At 36.5% G+C, this 24,438-nt stretch overlaps 1 protein-coding gene across 3 annotated transcripts in view; it reads right to left on the reverse strand.

Moving 5' to 3' along the window:
- Nucleotides 1-24,438, reverse strand: part of clocka (clock circadian regulator a) — a 61,245-nt gene that overhangs the window by 1,202 nt on the left and 35,605 nt on the right. For 2 of the 3 annotated variants that reach the window (XM_039692114.2, XM_089118566.1), the window contains 18 exons: nt 14,546-14,605; nt 13,893-14,041; nt 13,095-13,186; nt 12,885-12,974; nt 12,057-12,177; nt 11,792-11,905; nt 9,924-10,042; nt 9,528-9,610; nt 7,078-7,184; nt 6,787-6,934; nt 6,543-6,618; nt 5,714-5,858; nt 5,496-5,596; nt 5,227-5,316; nt 3,808-3,966; nt 3,492-3,731; nt 2,756-2,940; nt 1,565-1,838 (listed from right to left, as the gene is read on the reverse strand). In XM_039692114.2, the coding sequence (XP_039548048.2) occupies nt 1,565-1,838; nt 2,756-2,940; nt 3,492-3,731; nt 3,808-3,966; nt 5,227-5,316; nt 5,496-5,596; nt 5,714-5,858; nt 6,543-6,618; nt 6,787-6,934; nt 7,078-7,184; nt 9,528-9,610; nt 9,924-10,042; nt 11,792-11,905; nt 12,057-12,177; nt 12,885-12,974; nt 13,095-13,186; nt 13,893-14,041; nt 14,546-14,605 (2,353 nt within the window). The remainder of the gene's footprint in view (nt 1-1,564; nt 1,839-2,755; nt 2,941-3,491; nt 3,732-3,807; nt 3,967-5,226; nt 5,317-5,495; nt 5,597-5,713; nt 5,859-6,542; nt 6,619-6,786; nt 6,935-7,077; nt 7,185-9,527; nt 9,611-9,923; nt 10,043-11,791; nt 11,906-12,056; nt 12,178-12,884; nt 12,975-13,094; nt 13,187-13,892; nt 14,042-14,545; nt 14,606-24,438) is intronic. The other variant, XM_039692115.2, reaches the window with a different exon arrangement.

A 24,438-nucleotide genomic window follows, 5' to 3' on the forward strand; every position in this document is an offset into this window, starting at 1 on the left:
AAATGAAATCGCAATCATTGTGTTTTTTTTTTAATGCATCATAAGAGGGAGCGCGGGCGGTAATGCACTCTGTGTGTGCGGGTTGAGGGAGAATAAAGCGTTAAGCGATGTAACCAATCATAGACGTGTGTTGTTTTCTTGAACGCAATGGCCAATCAGAAGCATTTACGATAGACTTCCTTCACAGCTCAAAACTGACTTTTTGTTCAGTGCTGAATACTGTATGTTGGCAAATCCTTTTTGAGGGCAGGAGCGGGACGAAACATAAATGTTGCGGGCGGGAGAAAGTATGCTAATATTGAAAGTTGAGAAGTCACAACGACCCACGTTTTAAAAAAATATCCGGGTTTAAATCATTTAAATGATGATACTGTGGCCGCCGGTCAGTAGCGGAGTGGCAATCCGGAGATTCAGGACTTTTCCCGGTGGGTGTTTCGAGGCCGCGAGGACCAGTCTGATTTGCAAGTTCTTAGCAACACCATCCGGCGGCATGCAAACGGTGATAGAATGAAGCGCGCGCCTGAATGAAGATGGTGCGCGAGCCGCAAAAGACCATGCAACTGATAGCAGCGAAAAAGAGAGCTCCGCTTGATTTAAAAAACAACAGATTTTAGCGCTAGATCTCTTATTTAATAGCGAAATAAATTAATTATATGCTATTTAACTGGAGATGTTTTATTTATTTTTGTATTAGCTGTCCAACTTTCACCCCAACTTTCATAAATAACATAACTAATTTGCAAGCTGCTAAAATAAAGCATACAAAACATCAGCTAAAATGATCTATAGGCTATATGATTATAATCAGAGCATGTTTGTCAGTGATTTATTTAGATTAGGTTATTACAGCATTCAAGAAGCACAGACCTACGTAAAGGAGGTGCATGTGAAACGCCCTGTAAGAAATAGGCGTACTTTTCTTTTCAGGAAAAGTATCGAAAAAGTATCAAAATCGCGATTCTTGACTTGGTATCGGTATCGAAGCAATAATTTTGGTATTGTGCCAACATTAATGATTAGATTTGTTTTCTTAATTTCTATATAATATTTTGTGTTATGGGATCAAATCACCTGGATATTTGAGTGAGTGCAGAACATACAAACTTTGGAACACAGTACTTTTTTTTTACCAGATGGGAAAAGTTGTATTAATTCTTGTATACTTGTGTTCATTTAATTTATTTTATTTTAGAGCATTTAAAGTGCTTCTTAATGATATTTTATTGATTACACACAAGTTAATTTATTTATTTTTGTAACCCATCAGCCTTCTGTGTCTAAATAAAGTGTAAAACTAGCCTGTGTGCGACTTGGTATGACTTGATGACCAAGTTGCGACTTGACTTGACTTGACAAAGAGTATACAACAGAATGACTTGACTTGACTTTGACTTGCAATGTTAAGACTTGGACTTGACTTGAGACTTGCATTTAATGACTTACTCCCACCTCTGGTAAGCTGTATTCAGTAAACAGTTTAATCAGTAAGCTGACCAACTGGGAATGCTATGCTACAGTGAAGGAGTCATCAATGCTAAGAGGTTCTCAGTTCTCTGCGTGGTACCTGTAGGAATTGTGTTTGCTGCTGGGTGAGCTGAGCCTGGACCTGTCCTTGCTGTTGGGCTGTTCCTGTAGCTGTCTGTGACTGCGTCTGAGCCTGTTGCTCCGGCGTCTGTGCAGGCGGCTGCTGGGTGATGCTGATTGTTTGAGGCTGGCCCTGCTGCGGGGCAAAGGCAGTCACCACCTGCCCCATGAACATGGTGGTAGGCACCATAACCGCACCACACGCCATTGGGCCGGTTACTAGCTTAGTGAGGAGCTGTTGGGCAGCAGGGAACCTGTGTGAGGCAGGAGGACAGGATTTTAGTTATAAGTTTCTTTTCAAATGTTGGGACCGGTTTTACTGTGACAGGGGTCCCCAAGAATGTTTTATTACTCATCAGAAATTACCCCGTAGGTTTCCATAGCCTCCAAATGATATGTATACATCCATATACATAAACATACATAAACATTTTTCAATAGTAGTCTTTTAAAAAGGCATCTGAAAGAATAAACTAACGTTACTGTTGTCAAAAATATTGATTTTTGGATATACTGAAATCTCTGATATGCTTCCAATACTCATTTCCGCAGAATAGGTACACGATACAAGCTGTGCTTTAATTCTCACTCTGTCATGATCTCTCCAACAGCTAGTTGACACATAAACCCACTTCCACTCAAACACTCGTTTCATTAGTAGACTATTTTTGGTGTTACAGTGCCTGAATTTGTGTATTGCGCATAATTTTACTCATTCCCACAGATTCTGAGCTCACACCCAAAGTACATGCACATAAAGCTTCCTATCAGTACTAAATTGAGTTATTTTTCACTGCTTATTGACCTTAAATAGTCAAATACACACATGCTGGTTGTCGAGTATTCATGTAAACAGCCAGTTATGTTTTAAGTGAATTCGGTTGAGAAAGAAAATACATGTGTAAAAGTATAACGAATCCGTGTGTCAGCTCTTAAAGTGACAGCAGCCTAATATACCCATTACCAAATTATGAGATAATATTAAAAATATCAATATGGTAGTTTTTCTTCATGGCATCGGTCAAAATTGTGGCCATTCAGGAAAAAAAGTTAATGTCAATTATGTATCTTTTAAGTTAGTCTAGAATTCTAATGTGCAAATTTAGCCGTATATGTGCGCTTTATGTTTATGATGAGTCAAAGTGTGTGTTTGTAATAGTGCTACATGTACCGTATCTGCCGGTCTTGTGAGAAGGTGGCGACCGCGGCTCCGCTCGGGCTGCTGTTCTGGGCCAGGCTTGTGGCGATCTGCACAACATTGGCCTGTGCCGGCTGAGAGATCATCATGGTATTATACAAAGATGCCGGCAGTGCTCCCTGAGGAGACTGCAACGTGTGAGACGACCTCTGAGACTGCTAAGAAACAGACAGAGAAAGAAAGACTTGATATTAGATTATAGTAGGATGATTACACACAATATAATAATATATTATACACTTACTTTCGCATTTGATAGAGGGATGTATTATCTGAACATACCACAGATCAGTCTTTGATGTTTTTGGATTTAAAATATTAAAAATGAATGAAAAATGTTCACTTCCCTGTGCTTTTGTCATTTGTATTTATTTACTATTTAGGTTTAATTTAGTTTCAGTGCAGTTTTAGTTTTTATTTATTTAGGGTAACTTATTTCAGTTATTTGCCAAAACCACATTTCTAATACACATATACTATTTATATATTTTATCACAGTTTTATTTCAATGAACAGAAAATATAAAAAAATTGTTTTAGGGTTTAGTTAATGATAAGAACCTTGTAAAGCAGCACTGAAATACATTTTTCAGTCATTTTTCAGTACTGTGATCGACCTCTCCATTGAAGCTTCATATGTGCATTTTAATATGCTGAACATAGAATTTAATATAAATATTAAGAAACATATTATGTTTCTTCTCTATCACCTGAGTAAGGGTGGAGCTCTGATCTCTGAGAAGGTTCTGTTGCTGTGGCAGAGCCTGCTGAGGATGCTGTGTGACAGTGTGTTGTGTCCCCGTGTGTGTGGATTGCAGGCCGCTTTGTAGGCTCCCCGCCGGCACCACAGCCCCCTGCATGGACAAAGCGCCCCCTGGCTGCACGGACGATCCCTGCGTCAGCTGTACTGAGCCGAGGTTGAGACTGCCGCCTCCTGGCTGCAGGAACATCTACATACCCAAACACAAGGGTGTCAATTTGAGGCAGAGAGTGCACATTTAAACAAAAGCTAGGGGACCCTCTCACCTGTAAGCCCTGCCCTTGAACCCTTTGCAGCTCATCCTGGATTTGCCGCAGTTCTACTTGTTGTCTGTGGATGTTGGCCTCAATCATGCGTGTTCGCTGTTCAAGCTGCTCCTTGAGATGCTGCATTGCATCCATTTGTGTGGAAAACTGGATAACTGGCTACAAAACAATAAACAGCACCAGGTCGAAATTAATAATAATATTAATAGGCGTTAAGAGTTAACACTACCAGCACAATACAGGTCTTCAGAACTTATTCAATAGATTAGCAAATATCTACATTATATTTTATTCTGTGTATATATATATATATATATATATATATATATATATATATATATATATATATATGTTTTTATAATGTTTTAAAAAGAAGTATAATATCCTCATCAAGGCTGTTTATTTGATAAAAAATACAGGGAAAAAAGTAATATTGTAAAATATGTTTAAATAATAAATAGAAAGTATAAAAGATTAGCATTTATTTGAAGCAGAAATCTTTTGTAGCATTGTCTTTACTGTCGCATATGATTAATTGAATGCATCCTTGCTGAATACAAATATTTATTTAAAGATTTACAATTGGTAAATTGTAGACGAGTTATGGTGAATAATACCACTAGTGTTGGGTATCGTTTGAATTTTAGCGTTGCAATTCCAATTCTGCTCATCAATTCTAATTCGATTTTGATATAGACATTTACATATCAAATAAAATATTTATGTCTTTTTGCAAAACACTCTGTTGGCAGCTGAATACCATAAACAATAATTCTAGTAATAAACTAGACTAAATAATAAACTAACTGATATAAATTTCAAATAGTATTAAAGACAAATATACAGTCAGGAATACAATAAAAATAAACACGAAAATTAGCAATATCACAAATAAAAACAATATTTGTGTGTGTAGTTTTCTTTTTATAAATAAAATAGATTAATCCTTAATTAATCTTACAAAGGTTATTAAGTCAAGATCAGTATTTTTTTTCTTTAATTAACATTAACAACACACGTTTATGTTAATGTAAATGTTAAAACGTTTTGTCAAAAGCTAATTTATTAGGCTGCTGTCACTTTAAGTTTGAATGCACAGATCACCTATACTGTTACACATACATTTTCCCATTTAAGTGAACTGTTTACGTTCACTTAAGACATAACCACCTGTGTTTACGAGGCTATTTTGATATACATTTGTACGTATTTGTCCGTTCACAAGCAAGAGGTGTGAAGTGAGTGCCAAAAAAGTGCCAAATTGATCTCTTTTGCGTCTTCTTGCACTTGAATGGTTTAAAACCACTGAGACCACTCGCACTCCCTCTAGTGACACCAGGAACTAAAAGACCCATATCAGTCCAACACTGATTTGCAAGAGTGATACTAGTGAATGCAGTAATATGGATGTTGAATTACCTGCACAGTGGGCTGAAGTGGTTGAGGCTGCTGAGGCTGAGACACAAGAGATGTTGCCATTGTCTGTCCTGTGTTCTGAGAACTCATTGACTGAAGAGGGACGACACACAAGGTCAAAACTCCCACATATGTAAGAGGTGACAATTTCATTTCATGTCCAATTTTTTTGACTTTTTAATCCAAATTTTTTGTTTATTTCCATGTTAAATTGGGTTTTGTGTGTCGGCTCTACTGTATTTCTGATGATGATGATGATGACAAGTACCAACCTGACTGCTAATGGAGGACCTCCGCTGTGATGTCATCTCAATGGCAGACACTGATTGGCGGTGTGGTGTGCTATGGTCTGTCTGCAGCTTTGTCTGTGTAGCTACAGACACACAAACATACATGGGCCAGTCACACTACTGAAATTTGTGTAAACATCTTAACATGCAGTGGCTGTGTTGCTTACCAACACTGTCTCTCTTTGGTATGGAATACGTACATGTGGGGTCCGAGACGGCGGTGTGTGAGGAGGACTTGCGGGAACTCCGTGATGAGGCAGAGGGTGTGCGGCTGCGATCGAATCGCTCTAGTGCCTCCTTCAGGCTGGAGGTGTTTAGTTGGGACTCAGAGCCGGAGTCTTGAGACTGAGAGAATAGGAGTGAGGTTAAAGTTAAGATCTATCAACAACATTTGTGCAATAACGTTGCTTACCACAGAAAATAATTATGGGGAAAAACATCCCTTAAAAATAAGAGCAAAATAAATTTGTATTAATATAAAAAAAATATAAACACAGACATACACATATATGCATGTATAAGAATATGTATATATGTGTAAGTGTATCTCTCTAGATGTATCAGTAATGTTTTTCTGTTCTAAGTAACATTAATAAAAGCCACTTAAATGCCGTAATTGAAGGCCTAATTCTGGCATAATCTAAGCCGGGTCTGTGAAACCATAAACCTAGGCCCAAAAACGTAAATTTGCATAATCTATTTACTTATTAATATTATTTTTCACATTTTACTGTTATATTTTGTGGAGGAATGAGAATTCAGAATTGAATAAATAATTAATAAAACAGGAACAAAATAAATGTCTTAAATGTATACAAGAAAATATTAAATATCAAAATAAAAACGACATTTTACATTTAATAATTTAGCTGACGCTTTTATCCAAAGCGACTTACAATTGCTATATATGTCAGAGGTTGCACGCCAGTTGAGGATTTGCGGTTTAAGTTTGGTTTTCAAGAGAAAGACATTGGTCAGGACCCACACAGACCACAGGGTGAGCATCCCCCTGAACTGAAAGTGTCTCACCTTGTCTGCTGAGATCTCAGGAGGCGACTCCTCAATGCCCAACTCCCTGCGCTGTTCAGCCCTCACTTCAGCATAACTAAGACAAAAAAATAAATAAAACTAAGAAATTCTCTATAAAGAGTAGCACCATTACGCTTTATAGGGTTGTGCCTGGTTAGGATTCAGTGTAAAACCACAAAATGACAGCTGTTCCTTTCTTGTTAGTAGTTATCCAATCAAACTTTACACGTTCTGAAAGTCTCACCTGACCACAGTGTGTGTGCAGACGATGAACTCAGGCCGCGAGTTCCACTGGTGGTAGGTGATATAGTAGTGAGTCTGAAGCCAGATCCACTGCTGACCTTTAGTCAGAAAACGGTAATAGCACGACTTTCCCTTACCGTACTGCATCACTACAGACACACACACACACAGAGAGAGAGAGAGAGAGAGAGAGACAGAACTCAAGACAATGTCATTCATACATAATTTTTAAACTTTAGAAGTAGGGAGACACAGTCAGGTACACACAAATACAAACAGTAATTCAACTCACAGTGTTCATGGCACTTGGCCAGAGTCTCCAGGTCATCCACGTGATAGTAGTCGTACCCTGAAGTACCCAGAACCTCAAAGGGTAGGTAACCAATGATGGGGGGAGCCCTGCAAAACACAACACAAACAACTTCACATTATCCGCATGCAAAACACGTTCATTGACTAGTCAGTGATGAAAAAGATTTCAAATAGTCAAAAAACTATATAAGATTCATAATTCTATAAATGAACTGCTTGTTGAATAATACGAAACTGTGTGACTCCTTTGTGTTTCATTTCAACAACACACAAAAATCCTTCAAAATTATTACAATTTGTCAAGTTCCTGAAAAAACCCTTGTGCCCTATACCGGTATATCACTTTTATGACATTTAATTATTTATTTACATTTTTTCAGTACTCAAAGTCAAACAAGACTAACAAAATAAGTTTAATTAATAACCTTGTTAATGAATACCCTGGAACCATTGGTGATATCAATTTTAAAAACATGTTTTAAAATTATTATTGTAAAATTATTTCCGAGGTCAAAGCTCAGACTTCAAAGAAGCTCCACATGGTGATTTTATCCAAAATAATAAAAGTTAATAAAGTTTTTAATTTACAACATTTTTTTAAATGTATTTGTGTTCATATAGTTTCAAACGTTTTAAATATTATAATTTACTGATTTTAATCTGATTATTCATCTTTTATTCACCGGCATGTGTTTTGGGATTATACTGACACACCACATTAATAAAATAATAATAATGTTTTATTTAATTGATTATGAAATAAAACAAAGCAATGAAAAAGCACAAAGGCCAAGATGTACTTTTTGACTAGAAATTTCTAAATGTTTTAGAGGAGAAAACTAAACTGACCTGAAATTAAAACGGGGAACAGATTGTCAGGCATTCCTTGAGTCACATGTTTTAGCATAAAATGTTTTAGGATAAAAAGATCTGAAGTGCCACTAGCTTCTGCTAAACAACTGATAATGTGGAAAATCGTATTAAATCGCTTTAAAATCTAGCATCTGTGCTGATTAAACCGAATCCTTGATTTGAACTATATATAGAGTAGCAGTAACACCAGCAGCTATTTTTCCAAAACGACTCGTCTAAATTTAGTATAAACCTTTCCAAGCATAACAGTATTAGATTTTATAGAGAAAATGATGTTTATGCTACTCCAGATGTACAAGCCTTTGAGCCAGTGGGATAAATGTGAGCTATTGATAATTCGGAGATATACTGTGTGCTAACAAAATGTAAGCATGTACAATAAACACATGCTCAAAAACTGAGATTGCTACATTATATTTCTCAGCAATGAGGGGGTAAAATTGATGGTTTTTAAGTAATTAAACTCACAGCTTCGTTGTTAATAGAGGGAGATTCTGAACAGATAAAGGTCTCTTTCTCTCTCGCTTTCTCTCTCTCCCTCTATCTCTCTCTCTCTCTGTGTGTGTGTAATTTATTCAAAGAAGTTATATAATTCATTCATTCAAATAAATGTAATCGTGCACACTACTTTACTTTAGTCTTATTCAAAGCAGGCAGGATGTTAAAGAGCAGTAACTGACTAACCATCATTTTCCAGTCAACTATTGCACTGCAAATATTAATAACATCTTTAAGTTGTCATTGCTGGCAAATGACCATAGTATAAGCAGGATATTCCATGGCTCAGTGCTTCGAGTCGGGTGGTTCTTTGCCTAAACGTAGTGCATTAAAATCGGTTAAATCCGTAGATTATGCCTTGCTTGATTGGCCATATTTTTATGTTTGGTTTGTCTTGTTTTAAAACATTTTAAAAGATTAGTTCACCTCAAAATGAAAATTTCCTGATAATTTACTCGTCCAAATGCCATCCAAGATGTTCATGTCTTTCTTTCTTCCGTGGAAAAGAAATTACGTTTTTTAAGGAAAACATTTCAGGATTTTTCTCCACACATTAGACTTCAAGCAACATGAAGTGCTTTAAACGGCTCTGTGCGTTCCCAGTTGAGAAATTGGGTCTTATCTAGCAAAACAATTGGTCATTTTCTAAAAAAAAATAAACTTTTTAACCACAATTGTTCGTCTTGTACTGGTTTGCGACGCGCTAGGGATTACGTCATGATGTTTGGAACTTGGAACGTCATCAATCTGTCTTTTTTTTCCCTGTCTTTCAACTAGTAACACACTGACATCGTTAGATATTTAGTCATGAAATCAGAGACCCTTGTCCTTGAAATCCAATCGCAAGTAGTCACAGGTAAGTCAAATATTGTTCGTCTGACCTCTAGTGATCAGATCACCTGAGACAGATCTAAACACCCAGTGTAAGCAAGGTCTAAGTGAAACAACAAACTAGCAGAGGTACTCTTGAGTTTTTCTGGAGGGGGAAGATGATGCGTGCTCTTGACAAAGAGCTGATAGCAACACAAAACCAGTCGTGAGAACAGATGAGGTTTGTACCTGTGGTCCAAGAAGAGGAATTTCCACTCTAAACTGTGTCTGGAGGTGAATTCCTCATTGGGCTCCTCTACAGTACACATTTCCTGTCGAAACAGAAATTATAAACAGGACCATTCGAACTAGCAGACAAAAAAAAAAAAAAAAAAAAAAAGGTGAACAGAAACCAAGTGACCTACTTCTCACACTGAGTGTTTTGTTTGCTGGTCATTTATCAGTGTCTTCAAAAACAGAAAAGCTAATTCTTGCACAAACATGTACAGTGTCTATCAACACACCCACACAGACATTCATCTTTTGTCATGATGAAAATGTACACAGCAGATCTCACTGAGGTTGTCACTGTCTGCCAGGCTAATGTTAGAAGTCACAGGACCAATGAGAAAGTGCTCAACCCACCTTGATAAACTGAGGTTTGGCTAACCTCACAGTTGCTATGAAACACACTCTGTCTTCAAAAGCGGGCCTCAGCGATCGCTGGATCACTCCCTCAAAGCCGTTACGTGTTGAGTTAGGCACTAAAGACAAAAAGACAAGCGAATCTTCAGAAATGGACGTTTTGAGAAATAATGCTTATTTTCTTCAGCCTACCACTAGGGGGCAGCAAACTGTGAGGAAACGTCAAACACTTTTTTGTATTTAAAACAGCAAGCTGCTGCAGTGTTCATTTTGACACGTCATTAATGTTTTCTCATGAAAATGTCTGTTAAATTGAGTCAATATTTCATGATCATATTCATTCATTTTACTATCACTAAAATGGGAAATGTGCGCACACACACGTTTTCATGTCTTATGGGGACTTTCCATAGTCATAATGTTTTTTATACCGTACAAACTTTATATTATATGCCCTTACACTTCTATCCCTAAACCTACCCATCACAGAAAACATTTTTACATTTTCAATGATTTTCTAAAAAAAATGTTCCCACAAGGACAAGGATTTTGAATATTGCTATCTTTGTGGGAACATTCTGTCCCCATAATCTAGGGTTTACCAGGCCTCCCACCCACACACACACACACATATACAAAACTGTCATGGTATCTCTTTGAGAAGTTAAACTACCATTCAAATGTTTGGGGGCAGTACGATTTTTAATTCATCATTGACATTTTAAGTTAATACTTTAAGAAATACTTATTTTTTCAGCAAGACATCTATAATGTTACAAAAAATTATGTTCATAATTTTTAAAATAAAAAATAAGTATAAGTCTCCTCAAATTATTAATCAACTTTTTCAACATTGATCATCAGAAATGTGTCTTGTTCACCAAATCAGTACATTAGAACCATTTCGGAAGGATACATACACAAAAGGATAAATACACAAAAATATTTTAGTAAAAATAACACTTCAAACTGTGACACACACAAGTTTTTCCATGATTTAATTTTATTTAAAACATTTATTAATCTGTCAAGCATTTAGCATATAACGTATTTGACATATTATATTTAATAGATTTAAGAATTGTCCAAATGAAAACCTGAACTTTTGAAATAATAGCCTTAGGTAAAATCTACTTTTAAATTTTAGTTAAAAATGATTTAATTGTCATTGTGGAGTGTCTTTGTTGTCTTATCTCTATTGTTGCAGAAAACAAAAACCTTCATTAAAAAATATTTTTATCAGTAATTTAATCAACAAAACTGCTTCCTGTGGTAAATACTTCTTAAAGGTGAAAAGTTTTAATATTCCACCATCAACTATAATTAAGTCTATGTGATTCCCCTGGGGGAAAAACTGTGAACACAGTGGCTCTGTGGGGAAACAACTCTCTTGTTTGATCATCCTAACCAATAATGGCTCCACCAATGGTGTGTGTTTAGGACAAGGCACACACACGCACACACAATATATTTATATATATATATATATATATAGAGTGTGTGTGTTTGGTGGAGCCATTATTGGTTAGGATGATCAAATATATATATATATATATATATATATATATATATATATATATATATATAAGAACACACACATCATTTTTCTAATTATGTTTCCTGACACAAGTCAAATTACACACTTTATCTCCAACCACAAATGGTAAACTTTCCGTCTTAAAATCTGGGTCAGAAGCCCGTTTCTCTGGCACACTGGCTTTACACAACTCTTCCTACTGAAATAATGATCCTTGCTCCATCTTCTTTCATAGGAAACACAAGCAATCAAGCACTTGGCTGGGTAATTCAATAAATGGATCCATATGAAAGACTCGGCTGATGCCGCGGGTGCTCATTTTGACACTCACCAGTGTTGAGGGACTTAAAGTTTCCGATGAACTTGACATACTCATAAACGGGCGGCTCTTTCGGGTCGATCGTGCCCCGGAGCATGTGGCAACAGAACTCTAACTGGTTCTTTGCTGCAGGGAAGCAAACAAAACAAGAAAACAGCATTAACAAGCTCTAGTCTGGTCTCAGAAATAAGAAAAGAGAACAGAGGACACAGAAAGAGAATGAAACCAATGCTTTGGCCATGAGGAGATGATAAACATGTATGAGAGTGATTCTTACTCTTTAGATAGTCTGGGGTGAGGGTCTCTCCTTCCAGCATGTGTGTGGACAGGGCTTTATACACCTCCGAATGCTCACCAAGTGGGAGGAAATTCAACAGATTCTGATCCACAAGATCAGACTGAAAACACAACAACAGACTTTGTCAGTATCTCTGTGTATGGCAGTGTTTAAATTGCTGGAGGTTGCGGAGTTATTTTTTTTCTAGAAAACATTCTGTATCAACCATTGTATTCATAACTGATCAGGTGACGGACAACTGCACAACCTTTAGTGGTCGCCGCACTGTGCCAATGCTCATTTCCATTTAATGTTATGAAAAAAACAATTTCAAATAAAAGCTGTTCTTTTGAATTCTTTCTATTTAACAAAAAAGAATCTATTTACACATTTATATTTTTCAACAGTGCCAATAAAAAAATATTTCTTAAGGAGCAAATCAATACCAATACCAATTGCTCGCTCCCCGGGCACCACAGTGAATGGCTGCCCACTGCTCCGGGTGTGTGTGTCCACGGTTTGCAGTGTGTGTGTCTTCACTACTCACTGCTCCTAATGTGTATGCACTATCTTAGATGGGTTAAATGCAGAGGACAAATTCCGAGTATGGGTTACCATACTTGGCCTTCACATCTCACACACAAGAATGATTTCTGAAGGATCATGTGACACTGAAGACTCAAGTAATGAGACTGAAAATCCAGCTTTGCCATCACAAGAATAAACTACATTTTTAAATATACTAAAATTGCAATAATAACATTTCCACAATATGACTGTTTTACAGTATTTTTGATTAAAAAAAAAATGAAGTGTGTTCATACTCACAGGTAGATGTTCTAATAAAGACGTAACGCTTTCTGAGACGTAGATTATGTTGCCGTCCGTCATGATGGCCAGAAAGAAGCCATCTAAAGCCTAAAATAATGAAGCAATGAAGAATATCCATAATACTGTAGTTTTAGCGTTTACTGAATTAATACACATGAGTAGGGGCTTTAGGAAAGTGTGTGTGTGCCAGTAAGAGATAGTCCTCACCTCCAGCATCAGCTGTGTGAACTCCTCATTGCTAAGGAAGGGCGGCTTCCAGTCCTGACGGATTTCACTCGACTCAGACTGCGCAGCAATTTCTGATGGTAAGACAATACAAACAACAAGAGTTTGGTTTCAAAAACAGGTTTATTTTCATCAGGTTAAAAAAACCAAATGTCTGATTAATTATAAAATGTTTACTTTATAACAGAATGAACTCAGTGCATAGTACTTGTCAATATTAGCACTGTAAAACAGGTTTGTTTTTATCGTTTTGAATCTCTTTCAAAAATGGTATCGTGCCCAAAAATAATACCAAAAGCAATCCTTCCATTTGAGGAATATAGGAGCAACTAAAAGATGTCCTAATTTCTTTGGAGGTGCCTGTAAAATCTTTTGACTGCTGCACTAATATTCCAATTTGTTGTATGCAGACTAATTGTTGCATGCAGGCTTTTGTCTATCAATAAGACTATATCAGAAATATCTATATGTTGAATGAGAAAAGCAAACTGTGGTGGAGGTTTTACACGTTTTACGTGTCATCAGGCTCCTTCCTGTCTAAGTGGATGGTTCTTGGCCAGAATACATCGATAGTAACTAGTCAACTAAACAATTACAGAGAAAAAGTTGGATGTCAAAAATGTTGGATACATTATTGATTGGAAATATGAAAATGGTTTAGTTTTCTTTTTTTTTTCTTTTAGTCAATGTATTTTCAAAATGATAACTGATCTAAAACACATGAAAAATCGAGATCTAAAAATATCTGGTAACTAATAATTGGTATGGCACTGCAGTAACCTTTGTGCTTGCGCAGGAAGTCGATGCTCTTTTGTAGGATGGTAGACTTGTCCATCTTGCGGGTGTTTCCCGGCAACATGGTGCCCAGTTCCTTGATGAGCACATTGAACTGGTCTCGCCTCTTCTTTTCCGACTTGTTCCTAGATACTCTGTAGGTGGAAAAACAAGAGGTGGAAAATTCCACACAGAGGAAATCAATTGTTGACTTTAAGATAATAAGATAATGACATAATTTCATTGGTATTTCAGATACTTTCAACGTCAAAGTTGAGCTCTAAAATGCACGTGCATTCTTAAATTCTTCAATTTACCCCTAAAAGTGATAATGGGACACTATCTGATCTGAGAAAAATCTTGCAACGCTGAGAGAAACCATTTCACGGTTCTGTGATTGTATACAGAAGATGAGGGTGAATCTGTGCACTAAACAGTCATAACTAGGTCACACTTAAGTTTCTATTCCTGATGCAAAACCACTTTAGACATACTGCCGTGGAAAAGGACTTGTCTATACAATCCTCTAGCTGACTAGTGTAATGAATCACGTTTAATCCATTCTTGCATGAGATAATGGAGTGAGGGGGTTTTCTTGGGTAAGAGAAAGAAATTCCCATTAAGCAACCATAATCATAAAGTTTTGTTTGTATAATCACCTTTTTGCTTTGTCCTTCTCATCTTCTTCCATCAACCCATCAAAGATACTGCTGTCATCCCTGAAAAGAGACCAATAGTAAAAACGGTTAGACCAGCTTGACCAATGTGAGCTCTACCTAACTGTATCAAAGACGGCTTCATTTTCCACCCATCCCAGTGTTAGTGGGATTGTTCCCCCCAAAAATAATGAATAATGAGGAACTGAAGCTTTCAAGCTTTCTTCTAAAGTCATATGATAGCTTTGTGTGAGGAATAGGTCGAAAAATTAAATCATTATTCATTGTTCAATGTTCACCAAAAAAGAAATATTCTGCCAATTAATCATTCTTTTCTAAACGCATAAGACCAAAACTTAGATCTTACTTTTTAATCAAAGTCTTCTGAGGAGACATGATCACTTAAAATGATGAACAGATTTAATATAGGCTTTTATTCACATATAAACACTGAACAACGCTAATTCATAGGGCACATCAGATATGGTATCGGAAGCTCAAACATGCTTGAATTTCTTTTTGACGCGTCAATGTTTTTATGGAATGGCCTTTCACTGGAGGGACAGAAATCTATCATGTTTTGTTAAAAATATCGGTCACGCTTTAGATTAGGGTCCAGTTCTCACTATTAACTAAGATTTTTTGCCTCAATAAACTCCTAAAATTGGTTTATTAGTGTTTGCAAGGTAGTTGTTAAGTTTATGTATTAGGTAGGATTAAGGGATGTACAGTAAAATATGGTCATGTAGAATAAGGCATTAATAAACAGCCAAACTAAACTAAAGTGTTACCAAAATAGCCTATCTTTATTTGTGTTTCCAAGATAAACAAAAGTCGTATGGGTTTGGAACGACATAAGAGTAAGTCAATGATAACAGAATTTTCAATTTTAGGTGAACTACCCCTTTAACTGCTGAAACAACAAATCATGAACAAATCATTTGAAATGGTTTTATGATCTGCAAGATCAAACTCAAAAGGGACAATTAATTCCCTGAATCAAATATTGCTGATGCTTGAATCCAAGCGGCAACATTCTAATCTGAAAAATGAAGCCTACCCGGAAGTGCGAAAAACTGCAAAACATCGAAAATCCACTAGAGGCCGGTCCCAAAAGGGAGCAAATGTTAAAATGTCCATTTTCACAGGATGAATTCATGCTTTTACAGGTTGGTCCCATGGACTTTTATATTTTTCGATAGGTTACGAGTGCCTGACAACTGTGAGGGGCGTGAATTTTTTTCTAACTCGTTAGTTTAGATCGTATTTAGATTTAAAATATATCACAAATAAGGGCGGTTAACTTTGATTGACAGCTGATAACGGGCTGCGCTGAGTGGAGTTTGACGTCTCGGAGTTTGATCTGACACAAAACATCATACCACCTCCTTCATACTACCATCAACCATCATACTATCCTTTCTGAACATTTGTATTTTGTATTTCCCAAGATTTTCCAGTATGGCACCGCCCATACCCCCATAAACAGCCTCATCTATGGGACGCTTTGTCCATATTTTTTACGGTCTATGCTTGAATCATTATCTTGACATTCTTTCTGTCCCCATTCATTGTAATTGCATGGAAAAGAGCAGCCATAACAATCTTCAACATGTCCTCTTTTCACTGGGGGAAAAAAAAAAACAATCATTCAGGTTTGGAACGACATGAGGGATGGTAAATGAGTGAGCGAGTTAATGAGGAAATAGAAAAACGACTAAACCGAGAAAATGTTTAAGCTATTTCTGCTGATGCCCCACAATATTTCATCATAATCAGATCAGGCAATAAATCATTGATAAAACAGGCAGTAGGTCAGCAGTGGAGGTGGCAGTGAGAGGCGGACATAAAGATCTGTAGGGGCAGTGTCTCTGTGTGTGTCCGTATATATTTAGATACCCAGGGTTCTCTGACTCAGCTGCTTTGTGAGCACAAGACAGAAAGCGAGACCAGCTGGTCATGGCAGAGGATCTGAGAACAGTTTGTAATAGTTTGGGTTTGGGAAGACATGAGGTCGAGTGAGTAAATGACAGTTTATTTATGATCTTTTGAAGGTCATCTCAACACGACAACAATCAATCTTTTTCAGCTTTGAGATAATTAGTCTTTTGCATAGGGTGTTCAAATGTGTGTCTCTGGAACTGCACAGATCCCAATGACCTTTCATTTATTGTAATATTGTGCATATCTACACGCATCACTCTATAGGTAGAGTGATGCGTGTACATGTGAATTAGGGTTTGTGCGCGAGACAATATACAAGTCCAATGAGTGCATATGCAACCATATGCAACCATACGAGTGTATTTGCAAAGTTACAAATTAATGAGTGCAAACAACATGCTGGGTAAATAAACCAATGTGCATTTTGCTCTGCCGCTGGGTGTCCATTACCAACATTCTTACATAAATAATCCAGAGTTTGCCCCAGTCCATTTGCATTAATGGTTGTGGTTGTGTGTTTGAGCGAGGAAGCACCCACTGCTCGAATAATGTCACATGATACAGTATGTTCGATATTATTGCTGCATGTGAAAACTGAAAACTGCATTTTCAATTTAGAATAGAGATATGCAGTTTAAGAGGAAACAGAAAAAAAATGAAGTTAAAAAAATATATGCAAATAATGTCTAACATCTATTAGCGATTCTAAAAATACACTGATGTCATTTGGCTGCCAAACTAAAACATATTTATATCAGCTCTGTGAATACAAAGCCATCTGATTAAAATGGTGTCGGCTTACAATATAATGAGGTAAGATTGACTAAGAAAATTTAAAAGAGACAATTAGTATGAAAGGAGTCAGAAAAAGCTAAATATTTTCCCATAATTTCCATTTATATTGTGAACAGAAAACCAGTGAAATTGTTTTTTCCCCATATGTATTTATTTTTCTAATTAGGGGCTTGCAAAGGGGCTTACAAATGCCTTGTCTCTAAAAATAAAAATATCCATTATGTTTTAGTCAGCACTACCATTCAAAAGGTTACTTTTGATAAGATTTTTTTTTTTACGTTTTTGAAAAGAAAAGCGGCAAATCTTGTGCTCTTTTGTGCTCATTAAAAGCAGCATTTATTTTATAAAAACATATATAGTAATGATTTCAATTGAAAATAATTGTTTTCTATTTTAATAAATTTTAAAATGAAATGTATTCCTGTGATGGCAGAGCTGAATTTTCAGCATCATTGCTTCAGTCTTCTATGCCGATTTACTGCTCATGAAACATTTCTTATTAGTATCAATTTAGAATTTTTTTTTTTTTTTTTAGGATTCTTTAAAGTGGAAAGTTGAAAATAACATAATTGATCTGAAATATAACTCTTTCATAACGATTCATTCTTTATAGTCACTTTCGGTGAATTTAATGAGTCCTTGCTGAATGAAATAAGTTATTTCCAAAAAAACATCCTTACTGAGCCCAAACGTTTGAACAGGAATGTAAAACCACAGCCACAAACCATGATTGTCTACTTTCTACTGCTAATCAGAAGTAGATTTTATGAGGTGTAAACATTCATTAGCAAGCTTTTTATCAAGGAGAAACAAAAACTGAAGAAAAAAGAAATCTATATTTTTTGTGTGTTTTTCTAGAAGAGAAAGACTTTATGTTAAATGCATATTAATTCGGAAGTCAACTTTTAGGAGTAAACTAACATACATATATCAATTCTTACATTTATCCATTACAAATAAAAGAGAGGACACATATTTGTTGAACATAAGATGCATTTAGTACGTTTTCCAGCCTTTGAGCCATAGTACAACGACATTATGTATTGCATTTGAACGCTTCGGTTGCATTTGTAGCCACACACTCCACATTCATCTTTCACTTCCAAATGCGTCACTGCGTCTGCCACTACAGCCTCGTGCATGACACACAGCCAGCATTAGAGATTGTGTATCGGCTCATGACTGAATGACCTCATTCCACACCTGTCTTTAGGCTTAAAGTTGCTGCATCTAAAAGTCCTTCCACACAGTGACGGGATACACACACACACACACACACAAATTAAACTGAAAGGCGAGCTGTAATTGTTTTGAAGACACAAACAAGTCCATTAGTCACTGCACGCTCATTGTGTGGCATTTTCTTTCTCACACAATATATCCAACTACCCTAGGAATGACTTGTTTTGAACATGCACCTCATTTAAGTATGCTGCAATTAAGCTAATTTCAGCTAATTTTATACCACAAAAACAATGCAGTGCTTGTGGATTAATTTCACAGTTCTCACACGAACATACACGCATAGAGAATGTGGATGGCTGATCATTAACTTTAATAGTGTTTGTGTCGGGAGAGAGACAGGGTGACCGTTTTAATTTTCTATCTTCCCGATTCCAGTAAAGCAAACACAGCAAGAGCTGACCACAACAATGCAATAAAGATGTCAACTGATGACAGAAATCTAGTTTCAAAGCACAGCATTTTTATCACAATGCATACACAGAGGCTCAACGTGCCTTGAATAGAGTGGTGCAGGAATGACATCACTTTGTAGGCCAAAACTCGGAAACGAGTTAGGATTTTAGCACTTCTGGTTCCATTGTCCCAAAGTCAATGTTTTTTTTTTTTTTAATGGGGTTTTGGTTAAATGGCAGAAATAAGGTCTGTGGTGAACACAAGCTCAAGACACTTTCACATTTTCCTCTAAATCAGTACTATTTTATAAGCTGTTACTGTAGATGTCTTGAAAACGGTGGTTGCTAACAAGTGGCTAAATGGGACTACAGAGGCTGTTGAGGAGATTTCTCGTCCTCACGCCGAACAGGTAAACTTTTACAGTTGCTTGGTACGCTTTTACAGTTCGTTATGCTTATAAATGTGCTCTAATAAACTATTCCAAATCAAGCTTAGCGATGGTGACGTTGAAGTCGTGGGACCTGCGGTGTGGTTCGTTTGGCTTTTTACTTCTGGCGACTGCATTTAGGCTTCAAAATTCATAAAAGTTGTGTTCATATGTGATACTTATCTTGATGGACAAAACGTGCAAGTATCATAAACTTTTGTTGTTCACAGAGCTTTTTTTTTTAGCGATGATCCAAAAGCCTATGGGAAAATCCTATTGGGTTTTTGTCGAGGGAGCCAGTGTGATGTTAACTTCCTGTTAGCTCTTTGCTGAGGGTCAATTACCCTTGATGTTTATCAAATGTTTATTGTCATCAAAGGACTAAAAAAAGAGAGTATAATATTATAGTGCTGCATGTTTACCAAAAGGCATATATTACAGACACTGGCAAATATTTAACTATAAGCCAACAGAAAAACATAATTTAGCAGTGTTGGCCACAAAGTACACTTCCTGATTGACCATTGTTTTTCAAATGAGATCCAAATGGCAATGTCACTGCCAGAAATTAAATTAAGATACATTTAATAGAAGAGTTCATCCAAAAATTAAAATGCTGTCATCATTCACAACACTGTTCATAAGTTTGGGGTTAAAAAAAATTATGCTGAAAATTCAGCTTTGCAATCACAGGAATAAATTAAAAGGATAGTTCACTTTGAAATTAAATTTTGGCATGTTTTAGCTTACCTCAAGGGCATTCAAGATGTAGGTGTCTTTGTTTCCGCAGTAGTTTCAATTCTGATATTTTTAGGTCAAACTGTTCTTGTCTGTAAGTTATATAATGCAGGTCTATGGTCACCACCTCAAAGAGCATGCACAGAGAAGTCCAAATTAAACATGATTTAATGACTCGTAGATGTAAGTACACATTGATGGCCTAAGACACGAAGCGAGCGGTTTGTGTGAGAAAACTAACAGTATTTATATCGTTTTTATCTCTTGTAACCACAGCCACAAAGCGCCCGCGCCCTCAGATCACTTGGACGTGGCTGTGGTTACAAGAGGTAAAAACTGCATAAATACTGTTCGTTTTCTCAGACAAACCGCTTGTTTCGTGTCTTAGGCCATCAATGTGTACTTACATTAACGAGTCATTAAATCATGTTTAATTTGGACTTCTCTGTGCATGCTCTTTGAGGTGGTGACCATAGACCTCCATTATTTGACTGATAGACACGAACGGTTTGACCTAAAAATATAAAAATTGAAACTACTGTGGAAACAAAGACAGCTACATCTTGGATGCCCTTGAGGTAAGCTAAAACATACCAAAAATGTATTTCAAAGTGAACCCTCCCTTTAAGTAAGTAATGTACACATTATTGTCAATAAAACTTAAGTGTCCGACTTCATCTGTATTCAGCTTAATTGCAAATTTTCCTCAAGAGTTTTTTAAGCACCCCAGAACTGTTCAACACACATTTGACCTAGATTTGCTCAATAAAATGTTTATCGATTGATATCAGAGATGTGGACTTGAGACTCCTGACTTAAACTCAAGTCCTATTGCTTGACCTGGCAAACATTACAATACTTAAAACTAACATTTGCCAGTTTGGACAATGACAAGAGGTTGTGACTGAATTTCACCCAAGTTTCTGTCAGATGGTGTTTGGAAAGTGTCAAACATGTGTGCGGATGAAAAATAACTTCATCAGACATCCCAAAGAACAATTGCCGTTTCTCAAAACCAAGAATGCAAAGAACGGACTTGTGTTCTTGGGAAGAAAGCTCTTGCTAATTGTTCTTGGAAGAACGAACTCACGAGGTGACGAGCACACAGAACGCTGCTGATAGTTTGAGACGATGTGTTCTTGCTGTTATTGTGCAATAGTACCCCCGTACAGACGCCGTCTGCAGTGCCCAAACATAGCGAGAATTATACAGCCAGGCTTTATCGCCCAAGCCTAAGGGATTACTCTACATACACCACAACAATGTAATGTATATTCATAACAATAAAGCAACAGCTGTCTCATTTTAATTCTGCTTCTGTTGTTTGTTTGTGTACATTGCTATAACCAACGGCGGGAAAAAAACGCTGGTAATATTCGGGTAACTTTTGACCTGCCTCTCTCTGCTTCCCGCTCCTTCCGCGAATGCCGAAATGAATTATGGGATATTTCTGCCGTCAAGTTCACAAAAGTTACCAACCGATGCATCCACGATAAAATGGGAGTGTCAAGAACACATCCGGGATTTTTAACCGTTCTTGCCTAATTGCAAACTTGTGTATTGGGACAGTACTTGGGCCGCCACTGATGACGTTTTACAAGTCCACAAGAACACAAGTACAGACAAGAAGGCATATTGAGAAACGGCCAATGTCTAAACATATTTGGTTGTATCAACAAGAAAATATGTGTCATAATGCTGGAATGTTCATCAACGAGCTCGCTGGATGTTTAACTAGTTATGCTGAACTAAGTTTTAGGTTTTTACTCAAATTTAATCTGACATTTTCTTGCCCCACATATGTGCATATTTATATTTCAGCATATTTTAAAACTTAAACCTGACATAAACACTATAACATGAGATGTGACATGAATGGCTTGAGAATTAATGACAGCTAAAAAAAACAGAGAACCTTGACAAACTGTGATGTGTCCCAAAGTCATAGTGGTTCAAATGTATAAATATTAAAAAATGCAATCATGATAGATGTCACTGTGTGGTAAAGTCTAAATGTATCCGTTTGCACTTTAAGGGCATGGTAGTTTCACTTTGGTTGAACTGTAAGACCAGTCCCATCACTTCAGAATGAGCGAATATGAGTGCAAAACAGCTTACCACATTAAACAAAGTTAAGGTAACACTTTAGGTTTTATTAGTTAATATTAGTAAATACATTATAAAAATCAAATGTTGCATTTGTTAACATTAGTTAATGCACTGTGAACTAATATGAACAAACAATGAACAACTGTATTTTTTTATAACATTAACAAAGATTTATATGAATTAACAATGGGCAATACATTTGTAACTGTATATGTTATTTAATACATTAACTAATGTTAACAAATGGAACCTTATTGTAATGTGTTACCAGAGTTAATTACAAACTCAGACTGAATTAAAAAAAACTATTATGAAAACGAAACATTTACCATAATTAAAAAAAGAACGAGGAGTTTCAGTGGGGTATGGTTTTTTATATAAATATTAAGAATAATGTTAACTGCTGCATATTAAATATCAACTTCTTTCGATGTTGCGGAATCATATCATTATTTATTATCCAGTACCAGGATATTGGATATCTGGATTTGAAATCGCATGAAAATAAATAAAAATATTACAAAATAAACAGCAAATAGCACATTTATTGTGTTATTTATCTGGCATCAGATAAAATAATAGCTAAATAATAATAATAATAATAAGTGTATAATAAATTTGTAATTTCTACATTATCCGTCCCTCCCGTCCTTCGGATGAGACATTAAACCGAGGTCCTGACTCTCTGTGGTCTTTAAAAATCCCAGGATGTCTTTCGAAAGAGTAGGGGTGTAACCCTGGCATCCTGGCCAAATTTGCCCAGTGGCCTCTGTCCATCATGGCATCCTAATCATCCCCATATATACCAATTGGCTTAATCACTGTCTCCTCTCCACCAGTAAGCTGGTGTGTGGTGAGCGTTCTGGTGCACTATGGCAGCCGTCGCATCATCCGGGTGGATGCTGCACACTGGTGGTGGTTGAGGAGATTCCCCTCTCTATGTAAAACGCTTTGAGTGTCGAGAAAAGCGCTATATAAATGTAATGTATTATTATTATTATTATGGTAAACTAAATAAACTACTAAAATAAATATTTAATAAATAAATGTTTAATATGTAATTATTTCCTTAAGCAGCTTTTACATTGCTATTAGTTCTATCATAATTATACTAACATGCAATCCATGTACTAAAGACGCTAGTATAAAATGCAACTCAGTATTCTGAACATCAAATGTTCAAAATTGTTAATAATACCAAATAAAAAAATAATATTTTAGATTAAAAAAAAAATGGGAAAAAAAAAACAAGTGCTTCTCATCCCATGTCAGAGGTTGCCTTTTTTTCTCACTCAAGTCAATCAACACAAACCATAAGCAAAATTCGTACAAGTTAAAATGCATATGAAATCCCCCAGAGTTCTGTCTAGAGCGTGTCCTGTGTGAAGGGCCACTCACGAGTGTCTGAGAGATGAGAGGATTTCACTGAATAAGATAAGAAAATACAGATTGTTCAATCGCCATATGGTGAGATGGTTTTAAGTCTCTGTTTTCGATCGTAGGTGCCACTGCCATCTCCAGTTACTTCACCTGGAAACATTTGAGAGAGGGAAATGGAGCTGCTGCTCTATTCAGCGTGGCGGTAATCCAGAGATTAGTTGGAAAAATTCCACACCGCTGCCACACAACAGCCCATCTCACTGTCACTCAACAGGCTCGACCAGTTAGAAAAAAGCCGGGTGCATCAGGGCCGGCCAGAGTGGGCATGTTTAATGTCATTCCATTCACTGCTGTCTCTATAGCAACCCGCCATGGGTGTGTTACATTTGCATGTCAGAGGGAAGGAAACCTGTTTACGAACATGGATATTAAGATTGTTTAATAGGAGCGCTTCATCTCTGCTGCACCGTAACTGTAACCATGGTTACGGTGTCGGGCAAAATATGCTGTAATGCGGTGCAGGGCAGGAACGGTCTTGGTTTGAAATGAAAATAATAATGGAGATTTATTAGCCATTTTATTGATGTTCTGTGCTCTTCTGATGATTTTTGTGTTTGGCTATTGTTAAAGGGATAGTTTACCCTCATCATTTACCCTCAAGTTGTTGAACACAAAAAAAGATATTTTGAAGAATATCGGTAACCAAACTGTTTATGGGCCCCATTGACTTTCATAGTAGGAAAAAAAAAATACTATGGAAGTCAATGGGACGCATCAAATGTTTGGTTACCCATATTCTTCAAAATATCTACTTTTGTGTTCAGCAGAAGAAAGAGACTCATATAGGTTTGAAATACTCATACAG

The sequence above is a fragment of the Pimephales promelas genome, chromosome 13 (genome assembly GCF_988280905.1).
Source record: "Pimephales promelas chromosome 13, fPimPro1.hap1.1, whole genome shotgun sequence".
Classification (NCBI taxonomy): domain Eukaryota; kingdom Metazoa; phylum Chordata; class Actinopteri; order Cypriniformes; family Leuciscidae; genus Pimephales; species Pimephales promelas.